The 19,164-nt window shown below is 27.5% G+C and overlaps 1 protein-coding gene and 1 long non-coding RNA gene across 3 annotated transcripts; both read right to left on the reverse strand.

Moving 5' to 3' along the window:
• Positions 1-209: 209 nt before the first annotated feature.
• LOC105849803 (uncharacterized) lies at positions 210-2,390 on the reverse strand. Of its 2 annotated transcripts, none has more exons than XM_065792264.1 (2): positions 2,173-2,390; positions 210-1,932 (listed from the first exon to the last, which is right to left on the reverse strand). In XM_065792264.1, the coding sequence occupies exon 2, from the start codon at positions 1,922-1,924 to the stop codon at positions 641-643; it is 1,284 nt and encodes a 427-aa protein (XP_065648336.1). In that variant the 5' UTR covers positions 1,925-1,932; positions 2,173-2,390; the 3' UTR covers positions 210-640. The 2 variants fall into 2 exon arrangements, with proteins under 2 accessions (XP_065648336.1, XP_065648337.1); XM_065792265.1 differs by having other exon boundaries at positions 2,237-2,369.
• Positions 2,391-6,424: 4,034 nt separating this feature from the next.
• On the reverse strand, positions 6,425-7,424 carry LOC136077651 (uncharacterized). The gene is made up of 2 exons (XR_010637152.1): positions 7,341-7,424; positions 6,425-6,723 (listed from the first exon to the last, which is right to left on the reverse strand). It is a non-coding gene; the product is annotated as an uncharacterized LOC136077651 (long non-coding RNA).
• Between the last annotated feature and the right edge of the window lie 11,740 nt (positions 7,425-19,164).

The raw sequence follows: 19,164 nt of genomic DNA on the forward strand, positions 1-19,164 counted from the left end.
AATGATACTTAAAGTTTCATATCATTTTCGGCACTCATTAGCCATATATTTAAATCAAAAAGAAAAAACTATTTAAAAATACAACTAATATTATTATTACTATTATCAAATGATAATAGTAATAATAATAAAAATAGTAATAATAATAACAATAATTATAACAATAACAATATTAATAATAATAACAAACAAATCTAACTAACAATGTATTTTTTTTTTTGTATTTACTAAAGTAAGCATGTTCCAAAGTATTTTCATCTATCTATATTCGCTTTGTTATTTATTTTTTTGATAATAAAAACAATTTGTTAATTTTAGATTCAGAGTGGAGTCGGAACTAAATTTGGAGATACATAAGTCTAATTTTGAGTTGCCCAACATCATAAGTAAGTTTTGAGCTGGATAACTGTTTAAGCAAAAAAACCATAAGTTTGTAATCAGCAAACAAGTAACTTTGTAAAAAACTGGTGCATTACCATTTTAGAACATTACCAAGCACAAGGTATTGTTGTCACAATGTCAAGTTTATTTAAAAAAAAAACTCAACAAATTCTTCATACTTCAAAATGCTATTTTTTAAGTTCATTTATTTGAAACAAATGTAATTGAAAATGCAAATCAAGATATTATTTTTGATGTTTCAAGGTGTTTTTTTATTGTTTTTGTTGTATATGTATTTTATCAAAACCAGACATAAAAATGTGGTTATTTCTATTAAGGATATAGCTGAGCTTCCTGTAAACAAACTAACTAACCCACCACATTCAGAAAGAAATTGTTCAAAAGAATACAATTGTGCTTCTTCAAATACGTGATAGTATGGGCCTAAAGGATAGTTAACATAAATCTCTCGTGCGTTATTTTGGAGCCAACTACACTTGGTTGTATAAGACATTATTATTTTGAAGATACTTTCTTCACAAGCCAATGCACACTCATTGTCGTAACTTTTTTCATACTCTGATTTTAAACATTTGGTCAATATATCTAAATCAAGCGCAGAAAAGTTTTTTGCGTACTTAACTCTAAAATTATTGTTTAAAAATTGCTCACAAAAATCATAGGTACCCCCACAAGCTTTAAGCGAGTTCATGCATTTCAATGATTCGACACATTTTAGCTTAGTGTAGCCGCCCGGAAATATCATATCTTTTAAAATCTGACTACAATTTGATGAAAAAGGATACTTTAGCCTTTTGTACTGAATGACTTCTATGTTTATTTCATCGCTTTCCAAAGCTTCAATATAATTTGGTTTAGTTTGAAAAAAAGGGTATTGCTCTTTTTCGTCATGAACATATACTTCAATATTAGATTTTGGATAAACTGTGTAAACGTGTATGCCATTTGAAGATGAAGATGACGTATCAAAAAAACTCAGATTCATTCTAATGCACTGGTAATATGTACTTTTTATATAATCTCTGAGCTGAATTCCTGTTTTAACTGATTTTCTTGATTCGTTTATAACAATAACTGACATTTTATCGTTCCACCATGCGTAAGAACTATTTTCTGTATAAAGCGTACTAATGTCAGTAGAGTTGTTTATACAATCATTGGTTAAGTTGCATATTCTTCGTTTATCAATTTTATTTGGACAAATTGTAAAAATTGGCATATTCAATTTCGAATACTCCTTAGAGAAAAATTTAATGTAAACTTCATTATTTCTATACTTTACGGCTAATTTCCAGGCTAGGACTGCTATAGCCGTTAAGCTTGATAACACTATAAATCCCCAAAAAATATTTTCATAAAAATTACCAGTTAGAGCTCTTGACAAGCCATGTACTGTAAACGATCCACGGTATTCATTGCTCTTATCGTAACGATCGTTGACTTTATCAGCTATTGACAAAGCATCTTTCTTATCTTTATTATCAACAAAATCAAGAATTTTTGCTCCCTTTTTTGCCTCCATTCTAGTTTCTAAAATTATAAAAAAAAGTTTCAATAATTTTAAATATAACCGTAACTGAATTTTGGAACAAAATGATGTCAGGTTTAATATCGATTAAATTGAAACAAATAAGTAGTAACTTTTAAATGTAAGAGGTGACTTTATTAAGTTTTACTTTTTAAGAGGTGACCTTATTCAGTTTTACCTCTTAGGATTTTCAATAAAGAATTTCAAAGTTACTACTTTGAAAATTCTAAGAGTTAACTCACTGAAATTTGAAAGGGAATTTGCAAAAACAAGTCTGTGACATTTTTTTTCGACCAATAAGTATACCTCATTAAAACGAATGACCAGAGAGAATGGTAAACACTACAGAAGTATTTCAAGCCAAAAATATTTTATTTTTTGAAAGTTCTTAACATTTTACTTTAACAGAAATATTTTATTTTTAAAAAGTTCTTAAAATTTCACTTTTTTTTATATTTGTAAATAAATACTGTGTTTAAACTTAGATTAATTTTTAAAGTTTTTCAGTATTTTTTTAAATAGTTTTTCAATCGTCAAATAGTTTATTAATTTATAAATTTAGTTAATAATTGTAATTGCATTTATGATGTCATAAATTTTGTTTAATGATTGCTAGGTGTCAGTTTTCAATTTATTTCATAAATAAAATATTTATTACTATTAACCGATTTAATTTATCCTCAAATTAAAATTTAAAAAGAGGTTTCTACTTTTACCATCTAATTATAATGAACTTAACAGCAGCTGTGACGCAGTGATTAGAGTTCTGGCTCAGAACCCAGAGATCCGAGGTCCGAGGCTGACGCATGTTGGGCTAGAGCCTAACAAGCAATATTGGTACAAAAGAAAGCGTGAAACTCTAGTTAAATGCTATGTCGCGGTACTTAACGATAAGAATGTAAGGACTTCTGGGTGCACTTAAAAAACTACAAAAAAAATTTAAAACCTTTGATTTGTAGAATAATTTGTAATAAAAATTAAAATGTAAATTTTAAAGTTTTTATCTGATTAGGTGGTTGGGGTAAGATAATTTAATTTGCAATTTTTGCTTTCAACTTTATTGAATTTTGAGAAACATCTACTTTACTTAAAATACTTAAAGCAAAACAACTACTTTACTTAAAGTATCGTGTCGTATCGTAACATATTAAAACACTAACCCTGAATCAAGTCTTTGAAACCAACTGAGAAGTTAGGATAAGTTCGTATCAGCAATTCAATATCAACACAATGGCGTTGTTAAAGCTCAGGAACAGCTTAGTGAACAATCTGATCATGCATCAATTTTATTAAAGTCAAAGTCACTTCAGATGGAAGATTTCTCATTTTAAGTCTAATAGTTTGGCGTGATCTTTTGTTTGAAATAAACTTAGTTTAGTGAACAATATTGTTCATAGAAAGCTCTCAAACATTTGTTTAGCTTCTGAGCAGCTAAAAAATAGTATTAAATTTGTTAAGACCTTTCGAAAAAAAGGATTAATTCATTCTATCTCTAAAGCAAAGAAAACAGCTGAGGAAGTTGGCATCGAACCACTGTTTAAGAAAAAGTGCCAATGAATAAAGGAAAGACTATTTCTTTATGAAAAAGAAGACGAATAAAACCCAAAAGAATCTTTCAAAAGTAATGTTTTTTTGCAATTGACACAATTAAATCATCTTTAAAAACAGAACTCCGAACTGGAGTCAAAGTGAGTATTTCTATTTAACCTGAAAAAACTACCCCCAAAGGAAAAAATTAAAGAGGGTTGTTAAATGTTACAAAAACACCTGACTGTGAAAAACATTTCAGATATAAATAGGGAAGAACTGTACAATAAACTTTTACACATCAGCGACGACCCTGTGCAGCATTTCATCTATTGGCAACAACCTTCAAGGAAATATTTTCTAATCGTAAAAAAAAATACGCGCGTTTACAAAATTTAAAAAAATCAATAGGTATTTTAATATAAAAACAATATACAAAATAATGTTTTATAAAGTTTTGTTTCCACGCATTTTTTAGTTTTTTTTGTTTAGAATTTGTATGGTAATGTATTTTTAATATCTTTACTAGCAGTTAAACTGCCGCTGTAGGCAGGTGAATTAAAAAAAATTAGTTGCACTTTAAAAAAACCTGTTTTATTCAACAGTTTGGGTAACAGATCAATCCGTCGTTATAGCATCAACGGAATTTCCTTAAAATAATTTCCGTTAAATTTACGAATTAAAATTCTAATGGATTGAACTCCATTGATATTACTCTATTAAATCTAAGCATTTATTACGTTAGTGCAACGAATAATGTTAAAATAATAACAATAAAATTAAGGAGAAATTAGGCAAGACAAAATTGTGATGCAACAATAATTCTTGTATTTGTATTCACAAAGGAATTACGAATTAAAGGAATTACGAATTACGAAAAGGAATTACGAATTAATTTGTATTCACAAAGGAATTCACAATAGGAATTATTTTATTATGACATTTTACATTAATACATATTGGCGCTTACCATTATAAAAGTAACAATAATTGACACCTTGTATATATATTACACAGCAAGCTGTTGTCAATTTCTTAAAGATTTGGAACCTAAATGACATACGGAATGCAAAACTAAAACAAAAACCTAATTTTACTGGTAATCCTAAAAAGAAAATTTTTATACTTAATTTTTATTATCAAAGTTCAATAGAACTTTTGTTATTTTATCAATTTCTGATATAATTTTCTGAGAATAGAACTTTAATAGATCAAGGAAATAAGTTTTACAACACTTTAATATTGTTTTGATGTTATTTTTCACACTCTTAATACTATTTATCGACACTGTTAATATTATTTAAGCTAGTTTATGATGCAAAAAAATTTTTTTTGAATAATATGTTTAATGCTTTATATAAAAATGTAAAAAAATTTAAATAATTTTAGAAAATAAAAAAAGAAGAACATAATTAAAAATTACATATTGTTACTGAATCTGATTGGATAAATTAATTTTTTATCCAAAAAATTTTTAAGATTATTCGAAAGTTTAAAAAATGCACTTTTTGCACCCACTGTTGAAGTGCACCCACTGTTGAAAAATAAAGTTAGCTCGTAACCGAGATCTCTCAAATGAAACATTCCTTCCATAAACAAAATCAATTAAATCTTACAACATTTTGTAAAATAAAAGAAAATGTACAGAAATAATTTTTTCAAACGTTTTACTTTATAAAAATTTCTAGCATAAGGAGACTTGAAGGAGACTTCTGATAGAACGAAATCTTTATTTCCGCCTAAAAAAAATAATTATATATTTTGAAACTATATTTTTAAGAAATAATGTTGCTATTGACTGCAAATTAAAAATTTTTTATATAGTGAATCGCGATACATTTTGGTTTTTTAAAATATGTTCGTATGTAGTGGAACCTTAAGACGATCTGCCGAATTAAAATTCAAATATGTTGAAAGTATAATATACACTCTTGGGCAGCATTGGTAATTTAATCAAACACTTTATTGCGAATTAGCTCACCTTTAAAAATTATTATTGTTAATACCTGTAGCCTATGGTTGGTGTTTTTACTTTTTTCACACTCAGTTGCCGACGCAGAATTAATTAATGTTTTAGTAATAACACTTTTTGGCATTGTAAAACTTTAAGTCTATGGGTATAGACTCATATCAAATGAAAATGTTTTGAAAAAAATTGAGGTAATTAGAGGCTGAAAACAAAAATATCCCAAAATAGTTTACTATTTTATAGTAAGACAAGAACGTATATTTAATATCTTTAACCATTGTGATTTGTATTACAATGTCTTTATATTACAATGATTATATTTATATGATTGTATTAAATTTAAATTTATCAACTGGTTTTAAATTTTATCTGATAATCTGTTTTTAAATTTAGTGTTTTAAATTTTATCTGATAATCTGTTTTTAAATTTAGTGTAAAAGATATGAATTTGTTTAGAACCCTTTCATTTTGGCTACCCAGCGGGCACAACAACGTTGATACAACGTTAAATGACGTTGCTTTTTTGGTCGGATTAACGTTGGATTAACGTTGGAAATGGAAAGGATGGACGACATCAGTTTTGCTAACGTTAGCTAACGTTGTAATTTGGACGAAGACCGATATGTTATAATGTTCCTCAATGTTTTTCCAACATTATTTAATGTTGTATTAACATCGAGCAACGTTGGTATAACAACATTCTAACATGGCTTTTTAGGTTGGTTTGGCATTGGGTTAATGTTGGAAATGGAAAGGATGGACGACGTCAGTTTTGCTAACGTTAGCTAACGTTGTCATTTAGAAGCTAAAACGAAATGTTATAATTTTTATCTTAACGTTTTTGGTCAAGATAATAATTATAACATTTTATCTTGACGTTTTGACATCGAACGACATAAGATTAACACCATTCAAAAGTTGCTTAACGTTATTCTAACGCTTGTTAAACGTTTGAATAGATCTACTTAGCTGAAGGTTAACATTCAATAAACAACAAGTTGACAACAAAATGAGAAGAAACTGTTAAAAAACGTCGATTTACAAAAACATTACAACGTGGTAGAGTAATTTCGTTCATTAAGAAATATTCCGAGGAAATTTTAACATAATAAATTTAAAAATAAAAAGTTAGTTATTCTCTTGTTGCTGCAGTTTTTTGGGACGACATTGGTTGTGCTTTAATTTTGTTTTCGCCCGCCATCTTCTACGTTCACCTTGTTTGGTGCGTATCTCAGAACTTTCTGTATTTCAAAATTAATCTCATTCAACGTGTTTTCTTTCCAAGACATTACCAAGGCTAAAAATGCATAGTTTGGTTAATATAAAATTTAATTATCTATAATATCTTTCATTATATTTATTATTAATTAAAATTAATACTTGTAATATTAATAACAAATAATTATATTAAAATTTATAATTTTAAACTTTGGCCATGTTGCAAGATAACAATAAAAATAGGATTTGTGCTTTGTGTCAAACACACAAAAACTTGAAGAAATACAAATAAATTAGAACTCTGTTAGAAAATAAAATTTATATACAGTGATTTATAAATTTTATTTTCTAAAATTTATTACAATGAAAGTATTTAAAATAGTATTTTAAATACTTGGCATTTAAAATACTCCCAGCACTGTATGTATATATATATACGTATGTATATATATATATATATATATATATATATATATATATATATATATATATATATATATATATATATATATGTAAAAAACACATACTCGTGTCTATACATATATATATATATATATACATATATATATATATATATACATATATATATATATATATATAAATATATAAATATAAATTATGTTAGTGTATTTTACAAATAGAGTGCTCAATGTTCTTAAAGAACAGAGCAATAATAAATTAGTAAAAAATACTTACCTAACTTTTTTCTTCAACTTGAAGTTTCACCATTGCTGAATCATCAGGAAGAGCTACTAAATCTCAAAAAAAATTCGATTTATAGAAAAAAATATTTTACAGGAAATTATAAATTATTATAAAAAAAATTTTAATTACTATATTTTTTCGGTTAACGGGAAGTTACAGAAAGTAATTATTAAATAAATTTCTTTGGAATGGGGATAGTTTGATTTGGTCATTTGTTTTTATAGGTATTTATTTTTGTGCCTACATTTAGAAATTAATTCAGATTTTTTATTTAATAAATTTTCCTGATTTAAATGAGTAATTATTTCAAATTTTTCTTGCAAACATAGCATACATTTTTTGGTAAAAAAAAGTAATATAATTTCTTTTTAAAATGTAAACATTTATTCGCGTGTTTTCGTATAATGTAATTAGTTTTACCAAAATGAATTAAAATTATATATGGATTTCCTGATTTGTCGCAAAATGCGATTCATGAGGAAACGCATGATGACAAAAAATATTTTAATTAACCAAATGTAACTGCGACGAAAAAAAGTCCGCTTCATCCAACGTTAACAAAACGTTATAATTCCGATTTTAAAAAAAATGTTAGTATAACCGAAGTTGTTATAACGTTGTAACTCGATGAAAAGAAACGTTAGTGTAACTAACGTTACCATAATGTTACGATTCCGATAAAAAATAACGTTAGTGAAAATAACGTTATTACAACGTTAAATATAGTTGGTCGATGTCGCCCAACATAATCTATCCTAAATCCAACGTTGGTTCGACGTTGGGTGCCCACTGGGTAAGGTGTAAAGTTCACAGTCATAACTTTCGAAAACTAATGACTATGAAATTAAAAACTTGTCGATGAATTTAATTTGTGGTCGCAAACTATTTGGTGTATTTTTAATCCCATGCTCTAATTAATGCAGTTATTTACATTAATAGGAGAAGTAAATGAGATAAAATGGTCTTAAATTAAAATAATTTCTTATTAGTCAACGATGAAATAGATGGAGTTATGAATAGTTAATAATTTATTTATTTATTCAAAATTATATTTTTTTAAGGTGAAATTTTTTAAGGTATTATAATTTTGTTTTAAGTATATCTAAATAAATAACTCATACTATGACTGGTAATACTTCGGGGGTAATATAATTTACAATGCCATAAATAAGTTTTATTTGTGACGCATCTGACCAAAACCAGTCGGATGTCGCGTTATGTTATATTGAGAAAACCATCAAAACATCTCAAAAATTCAATTTTTATCATTATTTATTTTTTTACATAATTGTTTACATTGTAAACAATTATGCAAAAAAATTTATCATTATCATTATTTATTTTTTTGCATAATTGTTTACATTGTAAAAAATTATGCAAAAAAATAAATAATGATAAAAATTGAATTTTTGAGATGTTTTGATGGTTTTCTCAATATAACATAACGCGACATCCGACTGGTTTTGGTTAGATGCGTCACATTTAAGCTATTTATAACATGGCTTTTTTAAATTAATTTCATAGATAAAATATATATAATAATCAACTTTTTAAATTTATTTTCAATGTTTGACAAACAAATTAGATTAAGTTAGAAATCAGGTTTTTCTGGTTTTACTACCTAATTATAACGATAATGAATTATGAATGATAATGAAAGGTTATTAATAATTTACTAGAACAATAAATAAATATTTTAAAAATGCTTGAAATGAATTGAATTTATTATGCCGTTTAGAACTAAGCTGATTAGTAAAAAAAAAAAAGCAAGTGCAGTAAATCAAAATACCAACAGAAAAGTATTGAGTTGGAGCCCGTCGTTATCTAATGAGATGGTCATGTCTCGTTGTTTTTACCTAAATTTTTACTTCTCAACCAAAGTAGTCCATTTAAGTAAAAATATCATAAATTCACATTAATTTCTTAAAAACTAAAACAAATACGCTAAAATAATCTGCACCGTATTTTTCAGTTCTTGGAAAATTTTTTGCATTTGTTAGTTAGAGGACGTCCAAATGTACATACGAAGTAAAAACACTAATTTCGGACCCTACCTTCCCTATCATACGTACATGTTTCTTTGAATGTTCTCCCTCCTTGTTTGCACGTACGTATGATTTATTACAAAGTTAACCCCACCACCGTTATTCATAATCGCATTAACTTTTTAAAACATTAAAAACAAAAAAATCTTTAGTCAATTCAACATTTTTCTGGTAAATAACGTAAGATTGATTTTTTAGCTCGTAAAATTAAATGCTTTAGTTTAAAATATAAGAAATCAAATTTTAGGAGGGATAGAGAACGAAAGAATTAAAACACCTACGTACTTGCTGCCAGGAGCTCCCCCCCTTCCCTCGATCGTGTACACATTCGTATGTTTTAAAGAAAATTCTTATATTTTTAACCACTTCCCTCATACCTGGGTACATAAGGCTTAGTTTTGTATACCGTAATTTTGCATTTTTTCAGTAAAATTTATGATTGACGGTGTCAAACGTCTTTGATAAGTCAATAAGATTCCCAATTTTTTTATTATTGTTTGATTTGTTGATCCTGTTAGCAAAATCAAAGATTGCATACTCTGTTGAGTGTCGCTTTAGGCTTTTATTTATAATTTTGTTAGAATTTAAGTAGTTTTATACTCTATTATAGACTAATCTTTCAAGAAGTTTTTAAAATACAGGAAGGAATAAGATTGACCTATAGTTGTTTAAAGAGCATGTATCTCCTGATTTGTGAATGGTACTCTTCCCTACCTAATTATTGGAGGGAAGGAGGATGGGTGGGGGAGGAGGTAAAATAATTTTTAATTGATATCAATAGTGATAGTTGTCCAATACCAGAAAATATACTTGAAGAAATATCTCAATTTTGAATTACTAGATCTCCAAGAAGATCAAAATCTTCAAATGCTGCACAAAACACTGGCTTTATTAGATTTTTGAAAAATGGTTCCTGAAGTTAAGTATCCTCGACTAAAAAGAATTTGTATAAAACTTATTTCAATTTTTGGTTCAACACATACATGTGAATCTTTATTTTCGACTATGAAATTTGTTAAAACAAAGTATCGTGCCAATCTATCTAATTAACATTTGTTACAGTTGCTTAGAATATCAACTACAAGCTTGAAACCAGATTTTTAAAAACTTACCATTAGTGTTGAAAATCTTAGTGCCTCATAAATTTATAGTAAATTATGCAAGTTATTATACAAGAAAAATTTTCTAATGGTCTTTAACAAAAAATAATTGATTTTATAAAAAGATTTCTCTTTGTTATGTCTGATTTTTTGCTGAATGATGAAAAGATATTTTTAAATTGAAAAAATAAAAGTAATTTGAACTTAATTGAAGTTCATTTAAATTTTTTTTTATTGAGTCGTCGTTTATTTATTTGATATTTTGCAGCTTTTAGTAACTTATGCTATTAAGTGGTTATAAGCAAGTTCAATTTGAATAAAAGCAAGTTTAATTCAAATACATTAAAATAATTTTTTTCTCAAAGAAACCTTTTTATCTTTAGATTTTTATATCGTGCTTACAATTATTTTTATAAGGAAATTTATGGTTGTTGTAATTGTGTTAATTCAAAAAAAAATTATGATTTAAAGATGCTTTCTCAATTTTTTCTACAAATCGTTTTCTAGTGTGAATAAAAAGGAATCAGATTTTATGTAGCCAAGTTTACATTTAAAGAATAGCTTTTTCTTTCTTTATTGTAAAAAAACTAAATACTAAATATAAATTGTGTACATACTAAGTTTATTTATAAAAGTACAATTTCCATTTAAAAAATCAAAATATTGATTTATAAAAAATCTAAATTTACATTCGCCAATTATTTTTTTTAAAGATGAAGTTGGCATAGCAACATATTTATTGCGGCTCTTCGATCACGTCATTATTTATATACGGCTCTCGCGTCTAAAGTTCTGGCCAGCGCTGTTCTACTTTTTTAATTTGTGGTTTTGTGGTTTAATTACTTCCTGCAATTAAATTAGTGCGTTTTGACATAATTTTGTCAGCTTTAAAACCACAAACAAGCGAAGAGCCATTTTTTTTTTTACCACAAACACGTTTTCTTAGCCCTAAAGTATAGGAATATACATATATATATATATATATATATATTTATGTATATATATATATATATATATATATATTATATATATATATATATATATATATATATATATATATATATATATATATATATATATATATATATATATATATATATATATATATATATATATATATATATATATATATATATATAGCTAAACCACTTCAACAGATTTTATAATACTTTTTAGATCTGTAATTTGAAATATGTTTTAATCTCGAGTATACTTTTAATTTTGTGTTTTATTTGTTTTAATTAGTAAGGCACACTGGTTGCCGTTTCTGTTATGTTTTTTGATGTGCAATTTGTGTCTCAAAAACCCTACAAATTTTGTGATTGTTAAAATACCCTCATTGCCTAACAATTGTCTTTCAAACGTTAAAATGACGCCCAGAACGTCTTTTGAACTATTTTCTAAATCAATTTTGTCTAACTGCACTCTGCACTTAAACGGAAAGTCTTACTTGAGTCTTTTCACGACGTCTTTAGAACGTCCTAAAATGATGTCATTGAGCGTATAATGTAGAATCAGTTTAGAACTCGTCCGAGACGTTCCGTCTTAACGTTCATTGTACGTTTTTTGTACGCCCCCATGTTTGCTTGGAAACTTTGAATTTTCAGTTTTTGAACCAACTTAAGGCAAAGAAAAAAAATTAAGGAAAAAAATCTGAAATCTCTTTATAAACAACTTACACGTTCAACTCAATCGATGAATTATACTTAGGCACAAACTTATACCGTAAAATATACCTATAGTTGACAACTTCCTTAAGTTTACAAAGTTAGCGTTAACTTATCGTTTGCAAATTTTTAAGGACTACTTAATTTAAACTTTATTTACTTAATTTTACTTTATTAACAATAATGCTTTTGTGTTGCATATTGTTAATATTGCATTTAGTTTTATATTGACTTAAAGTTAAACCATAATCAGTTAAACCATAACATAACTATAGTTATGTAAAACAAATGAATGTCGCTTTTTGTAAGTGACATCACTATAGTGATGTAACTATAGTTACGTCATTTACAAAAAGTGACATTAATTTGTTCTTCAAGGTAGAATTTTATTATTTTGTTTTTCTCAGTTTACCTTTGTTATTTGTTCTGATTGATTATTTTTCTGTTATTTCCTCTGTTAAATGTTCTCATCGGTTCTCCTCAATTATTTTGTTTTTCGCGGTTCCCCTCTGCATATTTATTTTTTTACAGCGAGCATATATGCTCGCTGTGGAAAAATAAATCTGCTAAGGGGAAATGAAGACGAAAGCACCGAACTTTTTAAATTTATTAGTTATAATGAAATTGCAATATCAAAGCGTAATTTATGAATTAACTGGTTCGGAAACTCAAAATTTCGTTAAACAAAAACATATTTAAGGTGAAACTGTAATCACGTAGCATTACCGTGTAGAACATAAAAATATTCAAATTGCTGCTGAAGGATTCTGATTATTTTTGTAGTCATGATTTTGTAATACTTTAAAAAAAGTTTGCCTTAAAAACTGTATTTAATAAGTTGTAAAAGATATGAGTACTTTTAAAAATAGAATCTATTTTTATTTTTAAGAGTTACTCGTTTACATAAAAGTGTTATGCTGGTTTATGTTAACAATATAAATCAAAAATAAGCGTCCTTTTCTTCAACTTTTCACTCTCTGATAGAGTAAAATTTGGTAATTTTGCTTATTTACTTGATTGTATAATTAGATTAACATAAACTAAATTTGTGAGCAGTTTACATTACCTTTTTGTTGATGTTGTGTTTAGTGAATCCTGGATCATTCCAATGTGATGTTTTTTTCTACACGTAAATGACAAATTTACAAATTGAAATACATTTCACTGACTCTTTGCTTGTTTTGCAATGCGCTAATGTTATTAGCTCTGTTTAGACTCGAAAGCCACATTTCTTATACTCTTTTTGAGTTTTACGCAGTGAGATTTAAATCATTCAGGCGGAAGGCCAAGGAAAATGGTTCAACCTGAAAAATGTTTTGATTTCAAATCAATGGTTTACAGCATTCCGGAAAAACAACAAATCCGCAGGGTTTTATTGTAAACTTTGTTTACAATTTTACTTTGAAAATTTAAAATGGTTATGGTGTCTTTGAATTTTAAAGCATTGACATTTGCTTATATTATATATTAAGTATAAATAGGCTTCAGTTATTGCAGGTAACATAAATTTAGACAGAATAAAGAATATTTTGTAATAGTCTAGTACTTTTAAGTAATTTTTAACCACTCAACCTTTATGAATTGTAACAGCAAGAAATTCAAAATCTTTCGTTTTTAGATTTAAGTAAACGAAAGTAAATGTTTTAGTTTTGAAATCCCCGCACTTTTATTATTAGTAGTTTCGTATAAACAGAAAAGTAATTAAGGGGGAGGGGAGCCAGGGGGCTTTCGCTCCAGGCGCCAAGTTTTGATATGGCATCAGCCGTCAGAATGGTTGAATCTTAGAATATCGTTAAATAGTTAATTTACACCATTATCACAAAAAATTTTATATTACTACCATGTCCAAATCATATATGGATTTATAGACCTACTAAATATCTCCAAGTTTTTTGCGGCAAAATTTGCAATTATTTGCTTTCTGCCACGGCCTACTTAATAACAGGCCTGAAAGACGCAAAAAAAAAAAAAAAAAAACTGTAGGCGGATGTTTGTAAAAACAAAAATGGAGAAAGTTTTTATGCTTTTTTTTAGTGTTTATATATATTTTTAGTGTTTATATATATATATATATATATATATATATATATATATATATATATATATATATATATATATATATATATATATATATATATATATATATATATATATATATATATATATATAAATGTATAAATATATATATATATATATATATATATATATATATATATATGTATATATATACATATATATATATATGTGTGTGAATGTGTATATATATATATGTATACATATATATATATATATATATATATATATATATATATATATATATATATATATATATATACATATATATATATATATGTATAAAAATATATATATATATATATATATATATATATGTATATATATATGTATATGTATATATATATATATGTATAAATATATATATATATATATATATATATATATATATATATATATATATATATATATATATATATATATATATATATATATATATATTAGCAGGCATGGGTATAAAGGCTCTTGATACACATGCAAGAGGAGCAAAGCACATATAGTGATTGCCTAAAGAGGGTTATGTTGTTTTGTTCAAAGAAAATTTGCAATCAGTACCACAGTAGCCTACTTCATCAAAGCAATGCATAATTTCAGATATGCTTCAGAAAGAATCATATTTGAAATTATACATTGCAAGTTTTGAAAGCAGAATTAGTTTGGTGTTTAAATATTGTTCAAAGCAAATACTCTTTTCGATTAAGTGAGAATAAGTTTAAACAATTTGCTTTGATGTTTCCAGATAGCAAAATTGCCAGCGACTTTTCATTTGATCGAGCAAAATCTGGCTATATTGTAACTCATGGTCTTGCCCCTTACTTTAAAAAAATTCTGATAAAAGATCTTAACCTGCTGGATAACTTTGTAAGTCTTTTCGATGAGTCTTACAAAGTTGTAAAGAAAGGTCAAATGGACTTACATGTGCATTATTGGAATGAAGAGAGGAATACTGTTTGTAGATATTATACTTCAAAGTTCATGGTAAAAGCTGCAGCCCCAGCAACTCAAGTAAGAGAAAGATTAAAATTGACAAGTTCAAAAAGGAAATATGTGATTTTCTTGTCTCAATGTGTACTCATATTATTACGAAAAGCCCTTCGTCTTCACTGGTTGCTCGCAGTCTGATGTGTATTTCCCCATCTTTTATGGTTGATTATCACAGAAAGTGTGATTTTTTTTTTGACAAACTGTTGATGAAGTTTGTTACTTTCAAAAAAATTAGAGCTTCTGTTGGTGATTTAGCTAAGAAAGAATATTCCAGGTTCTATAAAAGTGTGGTCGTTGATAACAAAGAAGTATTTTTTACTTTTGTTAAAGTAAAAAATACTTCTTGTTTGGACTACTTTTTGTGGAAATACACTGATTTAAAGATGTATGCAAATCTACAGCACATTTTCAAAATTGTCCTCATTTTATCGCACGGACAAGCTCAAGTTGAACGTGGTTTTAGCAGCAACAAAAGTCTGATCGATGACAATATGTCCCCAGACACTATAATCTCCTTATTTTCAATCCAAAATTACCTCATATTTCATGGGTTCATGGCTCATGAAGTTGAAATAACAAACAATTAATTAGATTACTGCAAACAAGCAAGAAAGAAGTATTTTGATGATCAATGTTCAAAAGCCCTGTCTGTAGAAAAAACAGTGAAAATGGAAGCAAAAAGAAAAGTTATGGAAGATATTGAAATTGTCAATACTTAAATTTGACAGACATTATCTGTAATTGAGAATTTAAAGAAGTCATCTGATAAAATTGGATTCCGAAAAAAGAATAGCCTTAGGTTTATGCCTTGAATATAAATGTTTTTTTAATTTATATCACTAAATGTAATGTCATTATTTAATGATTCCTTTTCTATTTAGATGACATTAAAGCTGGCATATCATAATCTAATGCATTAAAAAGAGCTGCTTGCAAAAAATAAGAGTTACTAGAGAAGCTATATGTTAAAAAAAAAAAAACTTGTTGAAAAAAAAATGAACTTATATGTTGACGACAATGATATATATATATATATATATATATATATATATATATATATATATATATATATATATATATATAAATATATATAAATATATATATATATATTTATATGTATATATATATGTACAGGGTGGATGCTCGAATTTTTCAGACTTTTTTGACAAAAAATAAAAATTACAATAAAAGTATTAGTTTCAAAGCTATATTTCTGAAATTTTAAACAGTAATGTACACATATAAGAGCTTTCATTTCACTCAATCCAGCTGTCTTTAGCTTCAATGATTTGGTCGATGCGCTTCCTGAACCTGAAGCAGGCGTGCTCCACCTCATCGGCCAACATGTTGGCAGTTGCAGTAGTAATTGCTCGCTTTAGAGATTCAACAGTGTTGTGACTTGATTTATTGGTCTCACGTTCCAAAGTGCCCCAGACATAATAGTCCAATGGATTGAGATCTGGTGGGCAAAAGTGCTTCGACCAGAACATAGGGAGATTCTCTTCAAGCCAACCCTGTACCATTGAAACACTTGTCCATCCAAGGTTTCACCACCTTAATCAGAAGGTCCAAGTAGACTTCTTTGTTGAAATTTTGGCCCTTCAGGAAGAAGTGTGGTGGCATGACATGGCCTTTGCTGAAAAAGACATAAAGACATGGACAGAGGCTGAAAATTTTGTCTGACCAATCACTGGAACATCTTCTGGGTCTTGAGCCAACCATCTGTCATTTCTTCTGTTCACTTTGGCATCCACAGTAAAAAATTTCTCATCGCTGAAAAAACGAAGTTTATGGCAGCGATGAGAAATTTTTTACTGTGGATGACAGCTTCATGTTTTGTTGATGCTAAAAGAACGGAACACTTAGCCACTCTCTTCTCCTCTATTGAAGCAGACAGCATCTGCCTGACTTTTAGGACATAGGACTTGTACCTAAGGTCATCACAGATCACTCTTCTCATTGTTTAATGAGACACATTCATATCTTTGCTCAGTTTTCTGATGGAGGTGTTGGGGTTTTTGTTGATCGACTTCTGTACTCTGCTGATGAAGGCTTTATTCGTGATTGGTTAGTGAGCAATCTTTTCTTTTCGTTCTGCAGATTCTGCACCATCATTAAACCTCTTTGCAATATCAAGAACTGTGCTTTTTGGGAAGCAAAACCATTTTATAATCTCTGGGACAGAGTGCCCGGCGCGGAGGGACTCAGCAACTGCAACTCTACGGTCATATTCCTTTGACACGATGTGCTAAATTTGCAATTTTTATTTTTTTTCCCGAGAGTACAATGTTTGTTTTGATTAATGTATGAATTTCGCAACATAGAATTTAAAAACAAAAAAAAGCCGGCAAATTTAAAATTGTTCGGATTTCGAGCATTCACCCTGTATATATATATATATATATATATATATATATATATATATATATATATATATATATATATATATATATATATATATACATATATCTCCTTAAATATTAGGAAAATATCTCCTTAAATCTCCTTAAATCCTTAATTTTAGCCCCATTTTTAATAGTGGGAACCCTGAAAGAACATAAAGTTAAACTTTTTCGATTACCAAACAAAAACCGTAATCCTCAAGAAAGAGAAAGATGGATTAGATCTATTCCAAGAGAAAACATTCCAAATAGTCCAAATACATTCATTTGTGAAAATCATTGGCCAGTTAATTATGAAACATGTCACATTCATGGTAAAATTCGTCCCTTAAATCCATCAACTATTTTCATCTGTGTATTTCAAAGTCAAGTTCCTACACCTCCACCAACAAAATGAACAACGACAAATCACTACCATCTACGCGTAAAATGAAACCTGATGAAATTTCAGCTCACTTGGATTTGTATGAAATTAGTTGTTTTGATGACCTTTGCCTAAAAGTAAGCAAAGAAGTTATTCCATTTCCAGTAACATTTTTTACAGTGGATGATGGTTTAATAGTCCAAAGTAAGGATTATATTGATGCCGCTGCTATTCCAAAGTTTCTTTTAAAAGTTAAAATGGATATGCGATTTGAAGGTTTTCATTTTGGATCTAGATGCTCTATTATACCACTGTGCAGTAATCGAATACATAAAATTACATCTTACTTACAAATTTTAGAAGCTTTAGATATTTACATTCTGTTGAAATGGATCATAAAAAAACATTATCCTACAACAAGTTGTAGGGCTTTTGAATATTTTTCAATTTTAATATCTCATTACATTCGTATTAGAGATGACTATGAAATGCCAAGTATTGTAACACTTGGTAAACTTATATCTAAGGTTTGTAAGCAATAGGATATTGATTTCCTCAACAAATATTTTATGCTATTAGAAGATCCTCGTCAAAAAAATGTAATTATTATAATCGATGAAGTTTATGTAAAACCACAACTAACGTATCAAGGGGGTAACTTATTTGGAAAAGCAGTAAATACTCCAGAACATTTTGCAACCACTTTTTTGAGTTTTATAATTTGCTCATTGTTTGGAGGAAATAAGTTTTTGTACAAAGCATTGCCAGTGTATTGTTTAAGTGCTGATATTCAATATGAACAAGTTGTTGATATATTAAATTTGATTCGTTCATGTAATGGCATTACTGTTGCAATTTTATGTGATAATAATAGAGTAAATCAATCATTCTTTAAAAAATTCAATTTGATTTCTCCATGGCGCACAACTGAAAACGTTTTTTTCCTCTATGATTATGTACATTTAATCAAATCTCTTAGAAACAATTGGTTAACTGAAAAAATGCAAGAGTTAAAGTATTCTGACTGCGGCCTTGAAAAAACTGCAAAGTGGGTTGACTTGAAGAAGCTGGTTGAGTTAAAAAATAATTCTATTGTGAAACTGTCAAGGCCTAATGAAGTTTCTATCCGACCAAAACCTATAGAACAACAGAATGTTGCTTTATGTCTTAAGATTTTTGT

Source organism: Hydra vulgaris, chromosome 03, assembly GCF_038396675.1.
Source record: "Hydra vulgaris chromosome 03, alternate assembly HydraT2T_AEP".
NCBI classification, from domain to species: Eukaryota; Metazoa; Cnidaria; class Hydrozoa; order Anthoathecata; family Hydridae; genus Hydra; species Hydra vulgaris.

Bases quoted from the DNA above. Each gene is read 5' to 3' on its own strand.
- LOC105849803 (XM_065792264.1), bottom strand. From the start codon at position 1,924: ATGGAGGCAAAAAAGGGAGCAAAAATTCTTGATTTTGTTGATAATAAA.